The sequence below is a fragment of the Harpia harpyja genome, chromosome 1 (assembly GCF_026419915.1).
Source record: "Harpia harpyja isolate bHarHar1 chromosome 1, bHarHar1 primary haplotype, whole genome shotgun sequence".
Classification (NCBI taxonomy): Eukaryota; Metazoa; Chordata; class Aves; order Accipitriformes; family Accipitridae; genus Harpia; species Harpia harpyja.
The window spans coordinates 8,192,730-8,218,795 of NC_068940.1; the positions used below are offsets into that span (position 1 = coordinate 8,192,730).

Genomic DNA, 26,066 nt, shown 5'->3' on the forward strand with positions numbered 1-26,066 from the left:
ATAGACTTCAGGTGAGGTTTTTCTCTGTATATGATATGTTGTAGGCATTGGTAGGGGGTTTTTTTGGTGAGTGTGTTTTTTTTTTTTCTTTTAAATTTCTTCCAGATGCATATTTCATAAATAAAACTGAGGCTTGAAGTATGTCCTATGGCCTGGGGTAGTTTCCTGGCAGAAATAAATTAGGTTCATTTTTTACTGTTATATTCTTGTTTCTACAAGTTTAATACCACCACCACCCCCCTCATCCAAACTCCCCTCAACAAAACAAAACGAAACACCCTTAAAAGTGTTGTGTTGAAACACCAGAACAATATAATTTCAATTAATGCTGCTAACAGGTACTTGATAATGGGCTCGTATGCCAGAAACAAAGTCACATAAATGTCTTTCGTTGCTTAATGGCAATTTTGGATGGAGATGTAGTGAGAGTAAGGAGCTTCTTTCAACCTGTGTTATTTGATCAGTTCTCTTTGGTGATCTTGTCTTTTGACAGACTGACAAACACATCTTGTGCTGTAATGTCATTCATGCTTGGCTTCCATTGTAATGATTTATATCTAGATATAAAAGCACTCTTCTAGTAATTTATGAAGACTGTACAAACTATTTGCTAACAGTTTTTGGCATAACAGTACTGCTTTATGCATATGTTCCATTATGTCCCCCAATCAACCTAATGTCCAGTGGCTTGTCATCTGAAAAGCGCATGTACTGTTAATTACCATCATAGTGGCAACTGAGAGCATCATGTGGTATAAACGATGACTGTTTCATGCTGTGTTTTTTTTATTTAGAGACAGAAAACTGTTGTGGGTTTGCATTACTGAATGAGATCAAAATAGCATTTTCTTTGACAACTATCCTTAAAAAAATGGACAGGGAATTGGTATCTCTGATCCCAGAGAAAAATGTTTTGTTTTGTTTTTAAATTATGTTACTATCATGAAAACCCAGTTCTTTAGTCTCTAAGACAACCATGGCATGAAAATAGGCCTTATTTTTGAGGCGTGTTGACTGTTTAATATGTAATGTGATATCATGTCATGCTGTGACAATGGGACAGATGGCATTTGCACTATAAAACTAAATTATCTTTTGTGCATAGCTATACAACAGCTAAATAGAGTAACTCTGTACAGTATACTGATTAATGCAGACTGCAGATGTTTTAGAGATACCGGTATGTTTTAACTTGGCATCAAATAATTAATGCTTTTATTTAACGTGCCTACCAAGATTTTGGTAGTGTTTTAGCATGTAGTCTAGTACGTAAGGGCGTTTTTGGTAGAAGATAAATTTAGGGTTACAGACAATGGGATGTGAATTTGTATTGTATTGCAGGTGTTTGTCTATTACTTCTGGAAAATGGGTGAGGACTATTCATTAATGATACTTTGCAAGTAAACTTGTGTATGAAGTTATAGCTCATAATAAACTGTGAAGTCCTGTAGTTCTTAGGTTGAAGGAAAACAAGAGGTGTAGTTGAGCCACCAGTTTATTATATGTTGATTTTCATACAGAATATTACCTGTGTGAAACTAAGGGCCAGAGTAAATACTTCAAGAGCTCAAAGTAGTAACTTTTTTCCCTCTATTTTAGGCATAGAACTCAAGTGGGCGGTCTTCCATGGTGCGGTCTATACCCAAGAGTTTGTCTGTGTTCAGGTGGCGCAGACCTTTCAGACCGTGGTGTGGGATGGTTAACCCCCTAGCTTTCTAACTTTGCAGTTAACCCCCTTGCTTGCTAACATTTGTGGCAGCTCCCCTAAATGGGACAGTGCAAAAAGAAGAAAATCACTAATTTTTTTTAAACAAAGGTTTCCTGTACAACTCCCAAGACTGCACAGCTGAAGTTTGGACAGGCATGTTACTCCGTAAGTGAACAAAGCTTTAGCTCCATGCCTGTGTAGCTACAATCCGTGCTATTGCATGCTCTCATAAATAACACTGCCATTCCAGCGTGGTGAGAATGCTGCTTCGAGTAAATCCACTTTTTTAACTTCTTGTGACTTGTGTGTGTTTGTTTTGCCAATTGCCCTGGAAACTGGGCCTTTGTACCAGCCCAGAGTAGTTCAGCTTGCAGGGATCAGGGAGGAATGCAAGGAGGGGGGTGCGGGGGTTGGCAAACGCAGTATCTCTTGGCAGTGGGAGGTGGGTGTCCCTGTGTCGTCAAGAAGCACCCAGGAGCAGAGTTATATATTTCACATATAGCTGAGATTTGCAGTGTGGCTCCCCTGCCCTGCCTGCATTGTGTGGACCTGTTGTTAGGTGTTCATCCCACATAGAAATCTGTGAATACGGTCATGTTGAAATCCCCCTTATTTAGGTCAGTTAATGCTTTGGTATCTTTGGCTTGTGTTTGTGTGGTGTTGACTGCTGATTTTTCTAACGTGATGGCTTTGTGGCTTGCCTCTGACTGTGAGAACTGACTGGAAATAAAATTGAATGTCTTTCTTTTCCTAAGCTGCTTTAGGACTGGGAAATGGCGAACTAAAATAGGTGTTGCTATCTTGTTGTAAGAACACGGAAATGTTCATGCTTAGATGCCTTGTTGGCATTAGAGTAAGGGATGTAGAAATATTGTTTTGGAAACATTGTGAAAGTCCCTTCACCCAACTACTGTGTTCAACTAACCACGTGATACTGAGATTTGTTCAGATGCTTGCCTTTGGTTTCCTGATTATTCAGTAACTTTAATAATGAAGAACATACCAGTAACTGTAATCTCATCTATTCCTAAAACCAACTAACCAACCCCAAACCCTCCCTTGCATTTTTTCCATCTTCCCTAATGTTGCTGCTTTCTGCTTCTCTCTTCCTCCTCTGTTTTCATCCTATGTATTTTCACTCACACGATGTTTTATTGTATGGTATGTGCCCAGGTAGTATGATTTTGCATCATGTGTTCAGGTGCTCCCAAGACCTACCCTGCACGTACCTGTCAGCCATCTCTCCAGATGACCAGAGATGGGTTAGATCATGGCTTGAGAACAGAGTTGTAAACTGCTGCTAAGAGTGTGTGTGTATCACCAAAAATGGTAAGGTTAGCGAATCTGTACCAATATAAATTAAGCCCTGTCTGCACTGGAATAGTAAGTCTTACTTGCTAGGCTATTACGAGAAGCGATCCGGTTGAGTCAGTACAAGCCTCCTGAAGTAAGCTCATTTAAGCAGATTTAACTGTTCTTTACACACACTGTTTTTGGTGAAAGGGACATGGCCATTGCTGGAGAAGGCTCAGCAAGACCTCTGCTCCGTTAACAACTACAGTCAAGAAGCAAAGAGGATAGTGAGATGCTGTGAGAGCAAGAGGGAGCATGCTCTGCAAAGGTTGTAAAGCCATGATATCCGTATTCTGTCTGGATCACCTTAGAGTGTATGGTTCTGTTTGTCGCAGAGCAGACTGTGTGCAGAGCATGTCCTTCCTGCACATGAAAAACCAAACAAACTCGTAGCCACAGACAGATTTGGAAACATTCAGAATGTGGAAGGCAAATAAAAAGGAGGTGATAGAAGTCTCTTTAATAACGTCTGGGGTCCGGAAGGCGGAAAGGGCTTTTCTGCTTTCCCTGGCTTGTAATAGAGTGGTTGCAATATTCACGTTTGCTGCTTAATGCAGTTAGAAGCTGATAAGTGGAATTTTGGTGTGTCTTTTTTTTTTCCTTTTCTTTTTAAGCAGCGTGTAACTAAAATTACAGTTTGCTATTGCAGCATATGCGGAAGTTTAAAAAAGAATTCGGCAAAACTGTGAAGTTGACATTTATGTGGCTAAGATACATTTTTAGAAAGGATGTTAAGATCTCCATGGTTCAGTTTTAAGCTACCCTTTTTAATTACTAGGAATTAGTAATTGGCCTTTCTCTTAAAGTATCTAGTCTTGATCAGTTAAAGCCAGGACAGTGTATTTAAGGGACCATAGATGTCACTTGATATGTGAGTTCCTGTATTTCTGACTTAATGAAATAATTAATTATTACTGACTTAAAGCAGTGTTTATTCAGTGACTTTGAGCCGTTCAGTGTTTCAGTTCCTTTTAAACTTTGGCAGCAAATGTGCACTGCTTCACTCTATATATAAATTATTATTTCATGTAAGTAATTTTAATATATGAAATCCTACACTGACTTATAATCCAAGTTGCTGTACTTTCAAATTTAATTTTGATGAGGTTTAGTTTTTAAAAAAATATTAAAAAATCTAATTTGACTTTTAAAACAAACACTTTATATTACAGGAATAAAGTCTATTTTTATCAACCCTGATTTATTCTGCCTAGTTATTCAGGCCTTGTGGTTGGTCACGAGTCCAGCTGCCAGGGGGAGAAGGCAATGAGAGCTGGGGCTGAGATGAGCCTAGTGGGCAAGAGGCAGGCAGCCGCTGCCAGCTTTCTGGCAGCTGAGAACATAACCAGTCACGGGCTTTGCCATGAGCCAAGGCTCTCTGGCTTCATGATTTGGAGGTTGAAGGGCAGACCGATGGAAAAGCAGTAGAGGAACTATTTGTCTCTGATTTTGTTTGGCTCTTGATGGGTTGCTGGTTCCTTGACTGTTGCTGGGTGCTCTGAAGTAGCCAGGATTAAAGAGTGGTCCAGCTCTCCAGACTATGCAAAAGAGTATTTTCTTGCCCAGTTGCTTTTGCCTCTTTATATACATATACAATTGCAGTACTTAGCTTTTAAGAAACACAAATGCCTGCTGCTTCCTGTAGCCTGGTTGACTTTGGAGAGTCAAACCCACGTGGACTGATGTGTGCCAGACTCTGTTCCTGCAGTGCACCAGCAGACCTGTATGTCCTGTCAGCTGCACCAGTGCCAACACGTTGATGGTGATGGGGGTGCCTGAGTGTCACTTGGCAGAAATGTGGGGTCCCCACCCCGTCCCGGGGCCTCCAGACCCTTTATAGCTCCCAACTGATGTGCAGCAGAACAGAATGTGGTTTACTGCAGTTACGGATAGCAGGAATGGTGTTTGAAGGAAGAGGTATCTGGGGGCAAACTGAACACATTTGATATAAAAATGATTGAGTGGCACTAAACTTTGTAACAGCCTGCTTTAGCATGTGTTTTCTCTCCAGTGCTTGGAAGGAGGCTGTGGACTGTGGCTGTCTGTGCCTTTCATCACTTCAGAGTGGATTTTTGCACTTATGCTGGCCCTGACAACCTATAGAGCACTACACTTGTTCCCATTATTTATCAGTATCTCTCATTTGTAGTTTTATGCCTCTGTTTTAGGGCACTTGTTCTAATTGGTTTCAGCTGATGATAGCTAACTTCAGTTATCAGCAATATTATTGTGTTTTGGGATGTTGCTGGTTATGATGAATAATAGTAGACAAACCACTATTTTTCCTTAAGGGACACAAATCATGCTTGTCTCCCAAGTGCACTGATGGTTTGGCAGGGTGAAAGGATGAATAAAAATTGCCTTCCAAGTGCATGCAAGTTGACAACCTGAAAGGTGATTTTCTTGACTCATATACTTCAGGTTGCTGGGTTTTACATATGGCAAATCTCCAGAACAAATATTGCTTTTGGAAAACCTAATCAAGTTCTGCCATAAGAGTTAAGTTACTGAGTATAAGGCCTCAAATGATATGCTTGATTTAGATTCCTCTGGAGTTCAAAAATTGTAAATTTTATCAGCAGTGGTTTCATGGAAAAATGTAAAGCAAAAGTTGAAACTTTTTTAAGAATAAACTTGGGCACTAGGGCTTCTAGTGAGGGTGAATTCAGCATTAGAAGCATAATCTAGTCAATGTCTTTTAAAAGGTCGCCTTCATTTCCTCGGGAATGCTTTGAAGGGATGCTGTCACCTTGCATCATATCTTTGTGTTACATTACAAACCCTGTTGTAATATCATGTGCTGATACTGAAATTTGTGTTATTTGTTGGTCACAGTTTGAGATCTCTTTAATGGAAAGGAAGCATCGAAAGGAATTCAACAGAAGGGGAGTGAAAATATAAATTGGGTCATTTAACTTTTCCCTGCCAGTCTTAGGCTGGCTAGAAGAGACATTTTAATGCAAAAATTGGTGCTTAGTGTCAACTTTTGCTTTGTGGGCTCCATATTAGGAAGAAGAAAATTGAGCTACCAGTTCACCGCATCTTCCGCACACGAAAAATTTCAGGTTTCTGCTTTGTAGGTAGTATTTTTCAAAACAGTGTACAAAAACTACAGCATGTGGCCACCATGTAGCCACTTCTGACTTCAAGTCAAGAGAAATTTGGTGTCGTTCAGAATGAGTAAGACCAAACTTTGATTGGAGAAAGAAGAGAGCGATATGGTGTAGTGGTATGATGCAGACTTTGGATTAGGCCGTTTTAAAATGGGCAATCAGAGCAATTAGATTGGAATCAGAAGTGCTGAAAGGTTTGGAGCCTGCTAGCAGACAATATATCACACGCAGCTGTAGTGCCAAAGCAAGCAGTGAGTAAATGGCATTGAGGGAAAGGAGCATTTGGCCATGGCTGTGGCCAGGGCACCAGTACTTAGAGCAGGCAGTTTGCTGGAGGAGGTGCCTTGCTCTGGTTATGCATCGGTGTCTCTTTGAAGCTCAGCTTGGTTGAATGTTCGGTTATGCAATGAGTAAGTGCATTAATGGTGCTAAATGGTGATTTTCCTGAAAACAGAGGTCTGAAATGGTGTAACGCTGATGTGGCACTGGTGGAAAGTTTTGTACTGCTGTTGTTACTAAGCATTTTTGGTTTAGTACTCTTACCAGCCTTCCTGCCCAGCTTATCTTGGAAGGGCATCATCCCAAAGCTTACTGAAGAACATGTTACTATTCTTCCTTAAGTATGAGCGGTTTCACTGTCTGTCTGCTCTTGTTTGTAAGAGTTGTATTATACTGTAATGACTTGCTTGAGTAGAACACACGGAGTTTGTTAAATGTTATGCTTGTATAGGGCCCAATGCTGTCTTCCATCTACGTGACTCTGCTTGCTGTAGTATTCCTCCAGGAGAGAAAAGGCACAAAAGGGAAGGCAGATGTTTCCCCTGCCCTGTGTACCTTTGCTGGCAGTCTGGAGTTTCTGTAGATGAGTGACACTTTGCCAGAAGAATCAGAGTTGAGAAACAGACACCTGATGTTCACCCCTTTGGGATTTAGGATTTTTTTAAAGGTTCGTGAATTGCAGTAGTTGGAAGCAGCAGAATGAAGAGCAAGAGGATGACAAATTGGACCAAATGGCAGCTTAATTTTATATTGATCTACAGATAAATGCAAAAAACTCTCATCAGTGCCAGTCAACGGGAGTTCTGTGAAACAGCTATGAGTTTGACTAAGCTGTGTCCCTTTTTGAATGAGGGGTGTGACAAGAATATAAATACTATTGCAAGCACCCATAGCGTGGTTATTTGGGATTGGGGCCTTACAGTTAACCAAATCAGAAACACACCATCAGGCAGGTTTTTATTGGAGTACCTCTGTGCAAAATCAATGTTATCAGCATGTTTTTGCAAGACAGTTGCTTTGGACATCTATTGTTAGTGTCACGCGTGAATTTTTATAAAATCCATTTGGCACTGGTAATGCAGGTTTTGAATATTGTGTACTACTTTGTCACGTTTGCAGGACTTCTCACTAATGGCCAATCTAAAGGATTAGGACCGGGATCAGAACAGCTGGAGAATGAGAAGGACGATGCATCGCAAGTGTCCTCAACAAGCAACGATGTTAGTTCTTCAGATTTTGAAGAAGGGCCCTCGAGGAAAAGGTCAGTTGTGCATTATGATTAAAGCATAGCCTTTCTGCTTTGTCCCTTTTGTGCTATAAGATTTTGATTATGCAATCAGTAGGGTATGGTTGCACATGCTGCCCTACCATAAACAGACTTTCCAGTGTGGAGTCCTTCTAGTAACAGTGAGGATATAGTAAATTTTGCTTCATCCATTGGTATAGATGGTTCTTGTTGTTTTGGAAAGCATGGAAAAGCAGTTGTTCTTTTGCAGTAGGTGATTGCTAAATTAAGCGCCTTATGACTCTCCCTGCTCCTGCCCTCCCTCCTCCTCCCCCCCGGCTTTGGCCTCTCGGGGACATGTCAATACATATGTGTGTAATTTCAAGGAAAGCATCACTAAAGTAGTTAGTCTTACTGTTCTTACTTTTAATTTTATGTGAATGAAACCATGTCAAGTTTAAAAAAGAATGAAACAGATGCTTCTGAGAAGAGAAACTGTATAGTAAGGCAGTGTGGTGAGTATCGGTTGCAAAGGACTACTTTGAGATACTGCTGTAGCAAGCTGCCTTCGCTTTCCTAAAAGTCAGTTATGAGGTCTTTGTTGAACTCTTACGAGTTCTTATCCTGAATGTGCAAAATGTGGGTTAAAATCATAGGACTCAAGCCAATCTATTATAGAAAATATGCTGAGAATGCAGGAGGCTGGGAGTTGTCCTCTGTATGAAGTAAGAACCAAAACAGGCTGTCTGAAAAATGCCATTTAAAAGAGAGAAACGGAAAACGCTTTCTCAACCTTTTTCTTCCACACTCCTCACATCCTAGTCCCAAGCCAAAATGAACCGTAAAAGAAGTTCTTTTCCAAACAGAAGAAGTGTTCCTGTTTTCTGTGCCACCTTATGATTCCCCTGAGAAGCCTGATGGGGTGAGGAGAGTGGTGCTTTCCTGGACACCCCTCTGTTCCTGTTCCCATGTCCCCCACCCCTGGTCCCCACAACCTTTTCTACCCGCCGAGCAACAAACTCAAAGTCTATTTAATATGCCCACTTAGCTCCTCCGGTGCATCAGAATAAAATCTGTATTATCTTCCATACTGGTAGAAATTTTGTAAGGTTTATTGCATCCTGTTACTTGTCTGGGGAAGAGTATTTGTGTGTTTATTTCTGGCTTTATGAGATACAGCAGAGGCTTGGAAATGATTTCTGCTTAGAAATTTAGGTGACATCCACTGTAGGTGTGATCCTGGGAGACAGCGGTCATTGTTTCATGGCATTGCCACTGTTGCTTGCACGTTATCTTAAGGAATTTTTGGTGCCCTCTGCACTTGCTTTGTCCCCTCATTCCTCAGCTGTGCTGACACAACCGCTTGCAGGGTCACACCATGAGTAAGTTCAAGGAGCTGGTTAGGATTAAAAATAATAGCAAGAGGAAGAGGGATTGAGGCTTTTTGCCAGGGTTCTTTATTTTTAACCTGCATGAGTTTTCATCTCTTGTTCACAGCACGGCTGCAGGAGCAGCCACCAGTGTGACCAAGGGGGCATCCCCTTCCTCTCTTGGGGCTGGCAAGGGGCAGGAGGGCTTGCCCTTTATGCTGCCCTGCTTCTGCTGCCCTGCGCAGTCCAGCTTCAGAAATGAGTGGGATTGCTACGTCACAGGCCTCAAGAAACTGCATTTGAGTATTGCAGGTGAAATTTTTTTTGAGGAATACTCGCTAGCTTTTGGCTGTGGGGAATTTGGACACTTGAGAAGCAGATGGGTGGTTCAGGCCTAATAATAGGGAACGCGGTGCCTTTGGTCCTTTTTGGGTTAAAAGCAAAACAAAACCCCAAAACAGAAGCCAAGATGAAAAATATTTTTCTGGCTTTTGTGGAAGGCAAGGCATCATTTTAGTTCTTCATGCATTGTGAACTGTTGAAATAATATTACGTTTGTTGCTGCAGTTGCTGTGAAGGAGAATGTTCCTGTTTTGTTTCCATTTACACCCAACACAGATTTTTATCTACTTTTTTCCTCCCCCAGCTTCCTCTTTGCAGACAGACCTCTTCTGGGCTCCTTCTCTTAGGCTGTACTGCAGCATGTTGAGTGTTTTGATGTTGTCATCTTGTTTCCTTTTAGGTTTTTGTTTCATTTAGCTGAATATGTAATGTTTCCTCAATCCAGGTCATCTTGGGATCCCACAAAAAGTTATGCCAGGAATATTGGGTGGACAAAGGATATGCGGGAGGATGAGGATGGGGGGTGGGACTGAAATGGGATCTGTGGGTTCACTGCCTCAGCTCATCAAGTTTTGAGAAATTGTGCCCTCCTTGTCTTCTCTCTGGGCTTCCTCAAAATCAAACTTTTCAATTGTTTATTCAGCTGTGTGTACAACTAATGGCACTCTTGTACTAAAATATGCATTTAAACACTGTAGCTTTAGCATCTACTTCATGCAGTTTTTTCCTCTCTGCAAAACAAGTATTTGTCTTTCTGAAATACTGTGGTATATAGCTGATGGTATATGCAGTGAAATGATGTTAGGGATTGGTGCACTTAGTGAAGCATATGTGTTTGGAACTTGCTCTATATAATACAGTGAGTTTTGAGTACCAGGTTTCCTGTGGTGTTTGAACCATGCATTATATGTAAGTTACTACTTAGTTTTTTATGGCTTGTGGGGTTGTGGGGGTGGTGTGGTGTATGGCAGGAATGTTTCTTTTGGAAACTTCAACCTGTCATCTTCTAGAGGAATAGGTCATCTGTATTTCACACCAGTGATGGAAACAAAGAGTGCTAAGCAAGTAAGCATAGTAAATAAGGGAGGCTGTTGTAAGGGGCTCCAGTTTATTTAGTAGTTTAAGGCTCTGGTTTGACCTTGCAGTTCTTCAGGGTAATGGTAGGCTGGTACTGTGGAGGCAAACAGTGTCTTCCTGGTTTCTTCTTCCCTCCTCTTCCCAGCTGTCGTGTCTGGCTGTCTTCTGGCCCCCAGGTTGGTCAGTTCAGTGGACTGATCTGGCAGCATTTTCCCCCTTGCTAGAGCAGGTCACATTATATAAATGGAATAGGGAGATAGATTCATGCGTGTGTACAGCATATGTGTGTTTTTAATTTGCATTTATAGTTGATCCAAACTCTTCCCGTTTCAGAGACAATTTGCATGAGAGCCTGGATGAATAGCAAGTGCCAATTCTTGTAGCAAGCTGAGTGGAGGGTAAATTTGCTAGCAGTTAGCATTGCCTTGTGGTCTCACTATGTCAGCCATCTTTGGTGTAGATTTTCCTTGGGTCAAAACTATGCAGTGGATGCTCCCAGTGAGTTACTGGTCAGAGGACTTGGTTGTAGATAGGTAGGTGCTGACAAGTGTTTGTGGGGGAGGTAAATCCCTACCAGCCTGCCTGTTGACCGGTGAAGAGATTACTGCCGAATATTCCTTATTTCACACATACATGCCAAGCTGCGTAACAGAACAGTAGAACCCCCAACCAAGCACTGTTTCAGGTTTATCACATCTATTTATTTTTCTGTTTCAACCCTTTCCTAGTAACATAGCTTGATTGAAGAGCCACACATGCCATAAAGAGAGCATCATGATGGGAGGAAAGAGATTGTGGTTCTGGTGAAAGTATGCTGATTTAATATAATGCTGCAGATTTTGTTCAGAAACTCACTTAGATACTTTGTTTGATGGACTAGGCTTTTGAATGCGGTGGCCTGGTGCTGTTAGGCTTCAAATGGCTCCACTAGTCTGTGGGTACTTTGTCAGTAATTAACACTTTTGCTCTCTGGGGACTGGAGGAAGCCAGGTTTGCAACCAATGGGTAAAGTCCCAACTCCATTTCTTTTTAAGTGTAGTGTTTTAGATTGCAACAGAAGTCATGGTACAGTACTAAAAGGATGCAACCTGCCTTTTGTGCTGCAGCACGTTTCATCTGTGATAGCCTGGTGGTGGTAAAGAGGAAAAGAAGTACGTGTACAGCTTTGCCTCTGCAAAGTCTCCAGATCAGTCCAAAAGGTGTAAGCCCTACTTAAAGAACAAATGGGGTTTGGGAGCGATTGGCAGTGGCAGTGGTGGCAAGCTCAGGACTTCAAAATACTTGGTTTTGTTTGAGTTTACACTCAAAGAATGGAAAATACTTGCTTTGATCTGAGCTGTGTGTATTACTAGTGACCAGGTCTGGGGGTAAGCAGGGGCTAGTAAATACTTTCAGCCAGTAAAGAGGTGTCAGCGATATTCTAACAATTGGCAAAAGCTAAGCGTTCAACTGACTCTGTTGTGTAATGGGTTGCTGTCTAATTGCCGTGTAAGTGAGAGCTGCTAGTTTGTTCAATGCTTTTGGGAGAGATGAACAAAAGCATTGGTATACAGGCTTGATAAACTATCAGTTTGGATGGTCTTCACCGAGTAAAGATCATGCATTTTCAAAACCCACAGAAAAGGTAGTTGCTGAAGGAGAAATGTAACTTCAGTGTAGCTGCACGTTCTTGTTATGAATCTCCAATTTCCAGCTATGATTCTCACTTGAGAAGGTCAATAGGTAACAGGCCAAAGGTGTTTGGTCACTGTGCTGGATGCTCGTACATTTTTATGGGCAACTCTTAAGACTACAGCCACTGGCAATTAATAACAGTACGCACAGAGAGCTGTATGTTTTCTAGGAACAGTTGCTCACCTTACCCGAGAAGAGACATGTGCAGAGCAGACTTGATGTGACAGTATGTTAATCTTTGGTGATAGTAGGCTATTGCTTGCTTCCTGTTACTAATCAGGTGGCTACTCATTTACATGGCCCCCTTCCCAGAAATGCACACAGGGAATTGCCAAATGCACAAATGCATTTATCTTTTATTGTAAAGTTCTGTTAATAGAAGGCTGTGAGAAGTGGGAGGAGGTTGACTTTTTTTAATAGTTGTTAAGCTTTAAATTTGGGGTTTTTTTACTTAACGTTAGAATATTTTCTCCATTAAGGGGGACAAAGAGGTTTGTGTAGTTTAGAAGAAAATAGGGTTGAAGAAATTTCCCCCCCTTGGAGGAGCAGCAGAGCAGATGGATGTCCCCCCCCCGGACCCGAGGGTGTGCACAGCTCCTGGGAGAAGACACTGTCCAGTTCTGCTACAGGGAAGGTTGCTGGCCGCAGGAGAAAGGGACAACCCGCTGGGGAGCAGTAGTGTTTTAAGCTGCCACAGCTAGATTGGCCAGAAATTGCTTATTAGAAGTCTTCTGAGGCCTTTAATTAATACAGCAGCTTTCTGCTAACGGTCTCAAGCATGTGACAATCAGAAGGTGGCTGTGTGTTACAGCAAGGCCAATCTTGTGGGATGTGCTCCTGCCCCTCGCCTCGTGCTGGCTCCCTGCTGCCTGCTCCATTTTCCTGTTTGTCGTCTTTTTTAATTTTTATTTTTAGATGCCAATTTAACTCTCTGAACTGGCTTACTGTGGGACAAGATGAGTGTCAAGGTTTGTCAAATGAAAAGGTGGGAGTATGTAGCCAAGGAGGGGGAGGCAAGTATGCTGGTCTCCTTTGGCTGGTGGCTGCCTGGCAGAGTCGTATTGCACCCTCAGCACAAAAAAATCCAGTCGAGGGTAGTCAAGCTTCTGCATATTAGGCAAGCTGCTAATTAAAGTGGTTGCTTTTAGAGATATATCCTTTTCAACTTGAGCTGCAAAAGACTTTATTGCAGCAGAGCTGTCAAAAGATTGAGGGGACTTGGGGTTGGTTTCCTTCCCCCCCCCCTTTTTTTTTTGTCAAATTGTTTTTATAGTTAATAATGAACAGTCTCTTTAGCAGTAGACTTAGCACCTTCCATGCAAGACGTAAAACAAGGTCAATGCTGTTCCCACATATGTAAGTTTGTGAAGGATTTCTACTTGGTATTGTAGGTGATGGAGAGAGCAGTGTATTATGACTCAGGTGTGAAAGCGGGAGACTGCTCATAATATCAAAGTGTTTTTCCAGGACCTTTTTAGTGAATAGTCTTTTCACTAATTGAAACACTATATAATGTATTTGTGTTCAGCTGTTGCCTGTTACCACATAATGTAATCCCACTTATCAACCAGGTGCTTCTATTATTTTTTCTAATTTCAGTATGCTATGCAAATCTGCACTAGTTGTTTGCTTATGAAGAACTACATTAATCCACAATAAAACCAAAATGGCAGTAAGATTTATGTATAATAATTTTTTTTTTTTACCCCCCTCTGGAAAGTCTGATACGAGTGGAATATATTTTTAGTGCAGCACATTTATATTTAAATAACAACCCTTATAAACAAAGCAATAATAGTCCATTGGAGTGGATTTGCACAGGAATAGTAAAAAGACAGATTACCTGCTTCATAATGCAAGTCAAGGAGATCATTCTATGTAGTTTGAAAAGGAAAAAATAAGGTGATTAATGTTCTTTCAGTATTTTCATAAGGAACAAACAGAAGTTGTTGACATGGATTATTCTATCCGACAGGCAAAGATATAACAAGGTACAAGAATCTGGGAACACTTTAACTTTGTGGGTAGACACCTATGTAAACAGCTTGTCCGAGTACTGATTTAATAATTATGAAGGTACGATTTATAGCAGCTGAGAAGCATTAAGCAATGTCAGATTCAACCTCGCTTGTCCTCACCTGCCACCTTCTCTTCAGAAGTCAGAGTTGCAGGAGGAGGTCTTCGTGACCTTGAGCTTGGGCTCATCCCCTGAGGGACCAAGGACGTTTCCAAAGCCAGACCGGATGGGTGCAGTTGTTCCTGTGGCTCTGCGTATGGCAAACGCTCTTTCAGCTGCTTGATAACCCATCCCTACTGTCATTCACTTTATTTGTATGTCTCACCCCTGTGTATCATAGGCCAGATCTTGACTGCTTAAATACCAGGGAGACGTTGCTGTGAACCGATGTAGCAATAATTGATTCTGTACTGAAAGACACTTTTTCCAAGCAAATTTGTGTGTTAGTGTGAAAGAGGTTTTTTGGTGCACATAAGCCACTGTCTATATAAGACTCTAGCCTGATGTTTGGGTTAACATAACTCTTTGCTGCATCTGGTTTCTTCCGTCATTTTCCATGTGCAACTGCTGTTGCTTGGCCTTCCCTTAGCTTGATATTAGAGTTCAGCTACTGATGGATGGCTCAGCCCAGTGCCCAGGCTGCTGCTGCTGAGATCTGGGAGAGAGGAGCCACGTGTCCGATTTGATCCTTTCTAGAACCTTCTTGACTTTGTTTCTCTCTGAAAATTAATCTTTCTATTACTCTCCCATCCAGAGAGTAAGGCATTTATGGACAATCAAGTGGCATTTCAAAAAGACAGGTTGGTATTAAAACCATTTTCCATTGAGGACTGTATCTGGACAGCCAGTGAGTGTTTTTTCTTCCCAAAGCCCCATGCTACTTCAGAAGAAATGTTTTATGTGGTGGACGTTCCCAGGGATTTCGTCACGTCAGCAGAGATGGACTCCTTGCTGTGCCCTTAGCTGTTTCTGGCTGTTGCTGCTGTTCCAAAGCCAGGCCACCTCATCCTAAATAGTAGAAACATGGATAACTTGAAATATGTATGTTTTTTGCTTTGGGTCATGTTACCCTCGTAGGTAAAATGTTGCATCCTCACCAAAGAAACATTGAGGCCCACCAGATCTCCTGCAGCTTTGTCTGCTCACTCCATGAATCAATTTCCATGATCCTGGAGCATGAATGGGGGAAAAAAAACCCCAAGCCAAACATTCACATGTATTACAAATTAGTGTCTTTCCACTTATTCCTCCATTCATAATTCCCCCCAAATGAATTTAAAATCAAAGACAGGAAGAAAAAAAAGGCATATAATTGTATTTTGAAGATCATGGCAATGCCGTGTTTTTTTTCTGTTAGGTTATTTTAAAGACTGCAATTCTATTTTAAAATTTTGATTCCCAGAAATTAGCCATCCTAGCACTTGCAGTCATCTTATTCCTTTGGAAAAGAAGAGATTACTTAATGAGAAAACATTCAACACCATCAAGTATGGGTAAGATTTCAGAATTAAATGAAACAGATTCATTTTCTTGCATAAAATTAAAATTTGAGCTTAAAAAGATGTCAACAGATAAAAATAATTGTAGCAAGAATAAAAGGCCAAGAATGGAAAAGCAGAAACCTGTTCCTGAACTAAAGATGTAAAATGCTGTAATGTTTGGCAGTAAGTAGTTTGCTGAGACTAAACTGAGTAATGATTTTATGAAGTAAGGCTACTTTTTAGTGGTCTTTTGAAGGATTAGGAAACGATATGGGAAGAGAAGTACAGTCTGAAGATTCTTGATATTTTCTACTTTGTAGTAATAGTGGGCTCCTAATCTTTTAATTCAGTCTAGCATTTGGAATATAAGGCTAACTTGCCAGAAGAAATTTTTCATTTTGTTGTGGTAGGCTGGACATGATTTAGTAGGCTGCATTACTATAGCTTCTCCAGTCTCCAAACAACGTCTCCAAAGATCTTGCTGCTAAGCACTATAAGACCTAGTTTGCGTTTTAACTAATATTTAAGCAATCTGGTGATGGAAGCATCTTGTTTCTTTTATATGGACATTTAGAGGAGATTTACCATGGGCTGTTTGCATACAACATCATTCTGCTATAGTTCTGACCCGAGTGTTTTGTATGTGTGCTGAGTTAAAAGCCAGCCTGGGTTGGAATAATGTTATCCTATGTGCTCTGCAAAGGTAATGATATTAAAAAAACAAGCAGAGCACCATTCCAATATTTTAAAGTGGAAGTGTATCCTAACATTGAGTTTTAAGTATATGTGTGTGTGGGTTTTTTGGTGTTTTTTTGTTGTTGTCGTTTTGGTTTGGTTTTTTTTGTAATTTTTATAAGTATTTGAAGATTGTATTTATACCGTGTGCTGGTTTGGCATACCTTAAACTATAGGAAGACTTATTCTGTATTTATTCCTGTGGCTGATCTGGACAGTGTGTGAGTGGTAGTAATATATTCTTGACATGTTCCTTGCAAATGGCAGTGTGAGCGTGGGCTACTGCTGATTCACCAAAACTGACCACAGTGTGGGTGTTAGAGTTGTTATAGGTCAGATCAAAGCAGATGTTATCCCAAGCAGGGAGTGGGTCTCAAGACTCCCAGATGGATGAGAGAGGTGTGGGGTGGTGTGAGCACTGGTCAGAAATAGGGCAGTCCTCATCACCAGCATTGAAGCTTTGGAGTGTACAAGTTTTCTAGCTCTGAACTGAATTTGAAAAGCATAGATCTTTTTTTACTGTAAATATCTTCTCTGGAATCTTCTCAGGTCTCTTGTGTTGATAGAAAAATCACAAGCATTTTACATATATGGCCTAGCTTATGCTGGTATAGTGCTTTTCCTTTATTTTCTTCCATTGCTGCATCTAGTAGCACAGGGTTTCCTGAGGGAAGCTGATTTTTTTTTTTTTTTTCTTAACCTGAACATTTGTAATTTTACTGTTTTAATGGTATGTTTATTGTTAAATAATTTGTACGGTAATGGCCATGTCATCATTATGTTTTGATTTTATGCTTTCCTTCTTTGCTTTTCTCTCTTGATATTTGTTCTTGGCTCTGATTAAATAAACTAAAGCTTAAGGGATCATTGACCATGTGGCAAATTATTTGCAAGTTGGTTCCCCCCCCCCAAGTTGTATTACAGTCTATTTCCACTGGTAGCATCCTTCTTTCAGCTTTCAGACAAGTTCTCCCCTGAGTTTCATAGAGGTAGTTACTATGGAGATGACTGTCCACTCTTCCTGTTCTCTTCCCTTGCCCTCCTCCTTTCCTGGAGCTCCTGCAGCTGTTATTTATCTTTTCAATAAAGTAAGTAAATTTTTTACAGACCTTGTTTCTAATATCTCTTCTATTGCAACATGTCATTTGCCTGTAACACTTTCACTTTCATGAAATCCTGTAGATACTAATTTATACGAATGAAAAATTTGGGGTATGAGTAGGGAGTGAGGAGATCCCTAGTTAAAAGGGTCACTCCTGGAGCTATTATCTGATTTGATCTTTCTTCACAGTTGAAGAGCTGTTCATTGGAGTCATAATTCTGCAAAATTAATTAACTGGCAACATGTATATGTGTATGTATGCTGAGTGTCTAGGATAGCTTTTAGAATTTATTTATTTTAAATGTCAGCTTTTGGAATTCAATATAAACATATTCTGGTGCAAGTTAAAATTTCTCTGATGAAGAAATGAAAACTTGAGACAGCACATCGTTAGCCTTTTAAGTCTGAGAGACTTTTCTTTGCACCTCATCATAATTTTGATAGCTCTTTATACAGCTTTATATATTCTGGCTTTAACAGAGAAACGTGGATGTTTGGGTAGTCCGCTATTCTGCAACAGATAGGATATTTTCCTTCGCACGTGTGCTATTGTATTTCTGAACCCCTAGTCTTGGGGAAGCATTGTTTTACTTGGTGTCAGTGGTTTGTTGAATGACTTAGAGCTTTGAAATGTGCTCTCCAGCCAAGAAGTTCTACCACTACTACCTGGCCAAGGGGACATACCACCCAGAAAGCTGGTGTAGCTGCACTGCTGTTTTGATGAACGCTTGTTTCTTACAGTAGCTGCATCTTCAGAGGTTTTCCCGCTTTCTTTAGGGCGATCTTGCCCTAGGTGATTATGAATTGCGATGTTGCACTGATCTCCTTTGGCCTGCTGAGCACTGTCATCTGTGGCTTTCCACAATCAGGAGCCTACTGAGAAGTCCCTCTGTTTTACAACTGCCTGAATACCGTACCTTGCGCTGTTGGTCAGATACTACAAATCACTTTGCCTCCTGTTGAGAGCGTTGGGTTGAAATTGCAGCCTAATGGCCTGCTATGCAGCCAGGGAATACATGATAAGGAGCACTATGCTTCCCCTGACCCCATTTGTGCTGGCTCTGGCATGGTTTGCCACCTAGCAAAAGCAAAGGCAGATGGTTTTCTGCTAGGTTAGTGGGACTGGTCTCAGGGACAGATCCCCTGGGCACCTTGGTGAGCGTAGCAGAGGTGGCCATGGGGAGAAAGATGAAGAGGAGCATCAACCCCTCTGGTGGTGGCAGGCAGCCCCAATCAGCTCAGCCCTCCAGGGTAACGTTGCTGTTGGATTTATTCTAAGCAAGCGAACACCTCTTCTTTTTTGGTTGTTCCTCTTTCCTGGTGAGGTGGGGGACTCTGAAACCCTTTGCTTTTTGTCTTCTGTGCTCTTTTATTATGCCTTAGATTATTCCTGGCCCTGTGACAATTTGTTCTGCAAGTTGTCAAGCAAAATGTGTATTTAAAAATAAATTACTCTAAAATTTTAATCAACTCTTTTTTTAGAAGGGAGTCTCGTGTTTTTCTTTTGCATACGTCTAGTTTGCTGTGAAAGTGAGCAGCTGGGACTTTCTTGATTACTTCTATTTTTAGTGTTGTCTTCTTTACACCTGCACATTGAAAATCATGAAGTTTTCTTAACAGGGATTGAGAAATCTTTCAACCCCCCCGACTCTTAGGTCAGAAGCCTGAAACCAAGCTGGCCTGCTAATTGTGGTATCTCGGTAGTGCTTTGACTTTTTATGTTTGTCTTACACTAGAAATATTGACTGCTATTGATTTTTCTTGAAATGTATTTCACCCCACCTGGTTGATTTGTAAGAGAACAAGAAGACAAACCTGGTGTGGCACAATTTCTGAGAACCTCACTTTTATGTCTCTAGGCCTATGAAATCCTCTCATTACCTGAAAATTAGATTGTAAGTATTGAGTCATAGCTAGGCAAATGTTACCATGCAATCAAGGTTTTGTTTTTATCAGTTTTATTTCATTTCTGTTATGTAGAAATCTCGTCATTAAATTTACTCTTGATACATGTGCTACATGCCATACCAGTTTAAGAGTATTTAATTGCTTCCAGTTTCCAGATGGACTGCAAAACAAACTTTAAAGGTGAATCAGATGAGAAATGGAAAAATAGGGGAGATAGCATTTGAGTAAAGGCCACACTATTCTTGTCAGGAGAATTAACTGGAGTAATTCAGAAAAAGAACACATGAAAAAAAAGTTGTTTCTTCCTTGAAGCTTACAGTCACAGGACCCTACTAGAACATGACTTCAAACATTTGTTCCTCTTCGTGCAATAAAACCACAGTATCTTCTAGTAGCCTAGTACCATAGGTACAAGGTAGGGAACATGCCTGTTCAAATTCTTGCCATACTGTGTGGCCTTGCACATCACTTAAATTGCTGTATCTCTCTTCCATCTTCAAGATTAATTGGGAGAGTTTTGAGGGATTTAAGATGGGAGTAATGTTTATTGTTTTGAAGACTAAAGTAAAAACAAATTATTTATTTATATATGTGTGTCAATTTTTGGATTTATGTATTTATGTTTCCACTTCCTTGTTCTGATATTAAATTAACATAGCTATTCATAAATAAACAAACAAGAAATTATCTCCCCGAAGGAGGATTTTGAGAGTGCTTTATCAGCACAACTGCATTCAAATCTATTTTTAAATAACAAGAGTTAACTCCTGGATCCACTGAAAGACAGTGCTTATTCGTTGTTGATTTCAGTGGGTCAGACATTTTCCTAAGATGTCTGCAGGCTGAAGAACACTGTAAATTAAGTGCCCCTGGTTTTGACTGCACTTGGAGTAGCCCTGCTTAATATCCTTCTGTTTTTCCAGATTCTTCAGCAAACAGTCTTGTTTATTTTCCTTTTCAGTTATGTTAGTCTATGTATGCTGGAGTTCTACACCACAGAATGAGCCATCAGAAAGTGATGCCACGTACTCTCTGCCATGTATTTCCCCAGACTCTTACCTGGCTCGTGTTGGCTTGCTGCCTCTGCTGAAGTTGGTTGGTCTGAACTCTGAGAAATTAAGTGTTTATTGAATGGATGGCTGCCGATTATGGGTCTCATACTTGTTGGGTACTTGATTATTTTAGTGGCAGAGAAAGACATCCTCTTCACCCACGGGATTGTTCGTGCAAAGCCTTTTGTGCCAACTATGTGTTAGTGTTGAAGGTCCTACCTTGCATTGTTTCCTCTGAAGCTATAGCTTATGTGCAGGGTTACTAATTCAGTGGGAGTACAAAGAGTATGTGCCATTCATAGTAAAAACGGGATAATCTCTCCTTTACATTTTTACTTGGTGTTACAGGGTAGTTCAATGAAAATAGCTCAGAAAACAAAAGTACCCTGTGTTTCCTAAACCACACTGTGTTCCTCTTACTTCAGTCATAGAAACTTCCCAATATGGAACTTTACTCCAAATTATGGTCATTATTTTCAGCTTCTAAGATGTATCTTCTTGAACACTGGTTCCCCACCCCCTACTCTGAAACTGTCCAGTTTCAGGAAATTTAACTGGTTTAGCTGTTTGTTGCGTGTGTGTCTCATTCTTTGGTGTTATATGCTGTCTTCAGTACAAGGCTTCAGATTGATTTGCTTCTCTATCGGGTTTTTTACGTGCTGTTCAAAGCCCTCTGCCAGCCTGGGGATGCAGCTGTATGCTAATTTCCCAGTTTCTGCAGAACACTGACAGGTCACTGCCGAAATACTTGGTCCGCTTGCCATGGAGGAAGGAAGTTTCTGGGCTGGGATGGGTAAGAAAGGCAGGGTCTGGGCCTGTTGCTGTTTCTTGTTTCTTCTCAGCTCTTGGAGAGGAAGATCCTTTTCCTGAGACAGAGCTCTGATGTTGTTAGAAATGCAGCTCTGTCACATCATTATTTCTAATTTTTAACATGAAAAAGGCAAGTTAAAAGGGAATTTGTTAGAAGTTCTTGTTACTCTGTCTTCTAAAAAGAAGTGTGAATTTAATCTTTGTATACCATGTCTTCATAGAACAATTTTTAAAGGCTCTTTGGGCTGAAGTAGAGTTTGACATGAAGACAGACAACAATATTTCAGTATCTGGGCAGACTTCCAGACCCTGATACTATCCGCTTGTTCTGATCTCTCCTGTCCTCTGGGTGTGCTTTTTTCCCAAGACTCTTCTCACTGCTCAGGGACATGTCTTTTAGAACTTGATGTTCCCAACTTCAAAAAAACAAAACAAAACAAAACCCCCAAACCCAAAACAAAACCCAAACCTGACAAAAACTTCTTTAAGTGGAGGCTGGAGGACATGCATGCATTCAGAAATCCTTTTTTTCTATTACTAAATAGAATACCCTGTTGAGTCAGGCACCCTTTTTTGGGTGGGAAATTATGGGAAGTTTTCTAGCAACATGCTTCCAGAAGAAAAATTAATTTTTCTACCAGTCAGTAGTAGTGCAAGGGTAGTGTCTATGCAGAGATTTATTTCCCCATTTGCCCCTTCAATATTACAGTGTTTACTTTAGATATCAAGAAGGCAGGACTTCGAGGGCATGTGTTGAAGATGTAGGGCAGTGTTATTCATGGTCCCAAATAAAATGTAGGAAGAAGAAAGTCTTGTCTTGCCTTCCTGGATTTCCCCCTTGCCTACCTCCTAATAATATTTAATAAGGGTAGCAGAGTCTGTTTTGCTTTTTCTGCTCAGGTTCTTGTTTTTCATGTAGTGTGAAGAATGTTTTGTTCTTCTGAGGTAACCTCTTCTGAGGGCTTGCTGTAATTTTGTACGAAAAGCACCAAACCCTTTAGTCCTTAAAACAGAAATCTATTTTCTGTTTGTGTTCCTCTCTGTACTTCTTTAGTGATCATTAGACAGTCCAGGATGTGCGAATTAGTTGTTGACTTTTCTGCCTTGTTTTCTTGCTTGTTTGTTCCTTACCCTGCTGTTTCTTTGGACCATCCCAACCTTTTCTACTGAAGTGTTTTTCTGCTAGGTTTTGTTCAACAGAATCTGCGTGGTTTCCCAATATGAGCCTTAATGAAAACAAATGTTTACGATGTTTCCTGAACATTAGGTAAGCTGCTATCTTTAATTACGAAGGGCTTGGAGATGGAGGAGGAAACCCACTGGTCTCATTTGCCTTACTGGCAACAAAGGGTCCTTGGACTGTTTGTGCTCAGCTCATTCTGCTCTCTCTGCTTCACAGACAAGTGAGACTTTCTGAGCACTTGAATACAGTTTATTCTATCAATTAAAAAAAGAACAAAACAAAACCTGTCTCTTACATTGCTTAAATACCTATTAAGCCCATGAACGGAATACTAATTTAGGTGGTTCTGTATAATGAGCTCTAAATTTCTGAGTCATGTTGGCCATGGAACCTTTTAACAGGGACGTGGAAAACCCCACAAAAAACCTAATGTCAGTCTCAGTTCCTTAATTATTTTAATGAGTGTAGAAATTGAAAGCTCCAAAGCATTGTGTCACAGTGGTTATTTTCCAGATTGAATATCAGAGGGAGGATTTATGAAGGTTTTCAGCTACATTGCTGGGGTAGATGAAACACGGAGCAAGAAGGTCTGAGCACTGGCAATACTCAGTGCCAGCAGCACACCTTGTCAGCTGGCAAGCCCTTGAGAGTTCTTCAATGGGATGAGATGAGATTGCATTTTGTGTTTGGTCCCCACTCCACCCACCCCAGCCCCCTTCCCCCCCCTTTCAACTCCCCCTTCCTCTATATGTATGCCAGCACACATAAATCAGTAGCGTTTAGCTGGTGCTGAAGGGGGGTGTCGCAGTGCAGAGCTGCACTCTACCAGCTCGATAAGTAGGCAAAGGTAATATCTGAGGTGCATACGTGAGAGTCATTTACTTCTGGATGGGTGTTGCTTTGAGTTCATGTGGATTTTAATTAGGCGATGCAGTGATGCTAGGCACTACCTGCATTTCAAAACATGGATGTTACTTGAATGTCGTTTATTCTTCCTTTAATACACCCACGAGTTACTTGATTCTGCTACACTGTCCCTGTAGAAGATGCTGCTGAGTGCACAGTGACAGCTTGTACGCTCCCTGTGCACTGCAGAAAGCGCTCTGCTCATTCCTCTGGAAAATGTTATTATATAATGCAGCGCAGTGTTTCACCGTGTCTGCTGGGGGATCGCCCCTCTGTTAGGAAGGCTGCATTATCAAGTTGGGTGTTTTAAGGATAGAATTTGGCATTACTTAATGATACGTGAAACGTAACTTAATACATTTATCATTGCTTTAAATTTTCCAGCCTCACACAATGAACATTCCACAGTGTGAGCTTCATTTTCTCCGTAGACTGTATTTGTCTTATTTGTAATTGTGCTCATTTATACTAGGGAGAGAAAAGTAAAGGCAGGGAACCTTGAGAAATGCCAGCTAATAAAAGATAAGACAGTTGTGTTTTCTGGTAAACAATGAACATAGTAAAACTGGTGATGCTACAGGCACCTTGTGTTGTTGATGAAAACAAACTGCTTACTGACATCTGCAGCAACCAGCCCCTGACTGGTGGCATCCCAGAGTCCCCCCATGCCATATATTAGGCAGAATTGCTGGAGTTCCTGTTGCAGAAGTTGCAGTTTTTGTAGGTCCCTGTCCCCCCGTAGACACCCCCCCCCTGCTTAAAGGGCTTTATTTTTTCTTGCAGATTTATATTTCTTATAGGAAATAAAGGAATAGCTGCTCTTTTCTTGGAGATGGTATTAAAAGCCATAGCTATTTCTTTTGGATAGCTGATTACTTAGCCATCTAAAGTCTCCATTGACAACAGTTACAGTCCGTCTGCGCTGCTCTGGATTAGCATTTCACAAACCATAGGCTCTCACTGCTTCTCCTGAAAAGTCCCCGCTCTCTACTGCATCCCGACACAGAAATGACTCTTAGTTTCCCTAGGTCATGAATGTCCCCTGCTTCATGAGCAGATTCACTTCAGTATCACAGCTTCTGCATCAAGTTGCTCTTAGCACTGGGAAACCTGGGTTTAGCCCACATTTTTCCTGGAGCTGCTGTTACCCTACTGTGTTATGAAGCTGATTAATTCAGTTTTCCAATCTATACTGCTACTTGTACGGTATTTGTAGACCGATACTTTCTTTCCGCCAGGAGTTGTTTCTGAGATACTATAAATTAAGGTGCCATAGTTTGTATATGTCTAGAAGCGTGACAAGTTGAGGAAGGGGAAAGTAGCACTTTGATAGTAGTGTTCAAATGATTCATTTAAATAATGATGAACCCTAGCTTTTGACATGTCTCACTTTCCATCGCAGCTGCCTAGATCAGGGAGATTGATGTTCTGGGTCAGCTATAATGATCCAAAGACTGTGCCTTGTGCATGATTTTCCTTCACTAAATGGAACGGGCAGCACCAAAACATTACCAAGAAATACTTGTAGAGAGTTCCCTGCTATCTGCTGAGAAGGGGGGTGTTAAGAGCTGCCCTGACTTGTTGCTTGTCCTCTACAACCCAGGGAACCTCATGGCCACATGTGGTGGGGATTGATACCACAGATCTTTTCTGTTTCTATTGGCTTGTTGAAGATGACATAGCTCAATCCCGCGCCCCCCCCCCCCCCCCCCCCCCCCGCTGGTTTTCACCTTGACACCTCCTTTCTTCAGGGAAATGAATGTATGTAATAATTGGCTGCTATATCCTTCTAAAGGAACTGCTCAGTCAAACTGAGTAGTCTTTAATTTGACCCTCCTAATGCTGGGCGAAGACATGAGCGACAACAGCTGCTTTGCTTTACATCTGCACTTTGAGGGTGATGGCACTCCATTGGTTTCATTTGGATGTAGAAAACCTTCTTTAAAGGGCTAGAGCTGGAAATGGGCTTAAACTCTTAGTTCCCTCAGAGGCATGCTTTGCAGGTATTACAGTGTCTGGTTCACCGATTTTGGTAGGATGGGTTCCTTACTAAGTCTGGAGGAGTGTTGAGTTTTGGTTTCTGATTGTTTTTAAAGCTTTTCTTTCCCCTCAGGGAATGGGAGAGGTATGTAAAATGCAGTTAATTATGATGGTTTATTATCTCATTAAATTTTGAAATACCTTCTGCAAAGCTTATTATAGTAATCTAAAAATTGGCTATTCGTATTTCTGATCTTTGTTTCCAATCCTTGCTTTTTATTGCAGATAATGTACATATGTATATGTGTATGTGTGTGTGCATGTATATGCATGTATAAAACATCAAATAAAGTAAAACTTTCCTATATAGGTTTAATTTTATTCAGTTTAAAGCTTTGCGAACCAGATCGGTCGGGTTGGGCTGGCTAAGGTCACACAGTAGCTATGAAGAGGGATACTGTTAGTGACCCAGTTAGTTCTAGTGTGTAGCTTCTGATCTTGCAGATTTATGTAACAGTGATGCACAGAAGAGCTAGAACACTTTTAAAGCTGCCTGGCTGCGAGGAGTCCCTCGCACTGGTGAATGCACAAAAATATAGATTGGCACGTTAGGCAAAACACATACCTAGATTTTGAATGTGTGAGGCTAGGGTGTCTCCATATGTTATGTTTTTAATATTGCCCATATAGATTCAAAATGTGAGGTTGGAGTCAGTACCTTTTCCAAAGTAAAGAATTTAAATATTTAGAG

General features: G+C 40.9%; 1 protein-coding gene across 4 annotated transcripts in view; it reads left to right on the top strand.

The window, feature by feature from the left end:
* JARID2 (jumonji and AT-rich interaction domain containing 2) overlaps positions 1-26,066 on the top strand; it is a 224,580-nt gene that overhangs the window by 117,853 nt on the left and 80,661 nt on the right. For 3 of the 4 annotated variants that reach the window (XR_008238649.1, XM_052810575.1, XM_052810494.1), the window contains exon 3: positions 7,573-7,714. The exons of the other annotated variant lie outside the window; for it this stretch is intronic. Coding sequence is in view for 2 of the 3 variants with exons in the window: in XM_052810575.1 (XP_052666535.1) it covers positions 7,573-7,714 (142 nt within the window). In the remaining variant the exon portion in view is untranslated. The remainder of the gene's footprint in view (positions 1-7,572; positions 7,715-26,066) is intronic. 4 annotated transcript variants of the gene reach the window in all.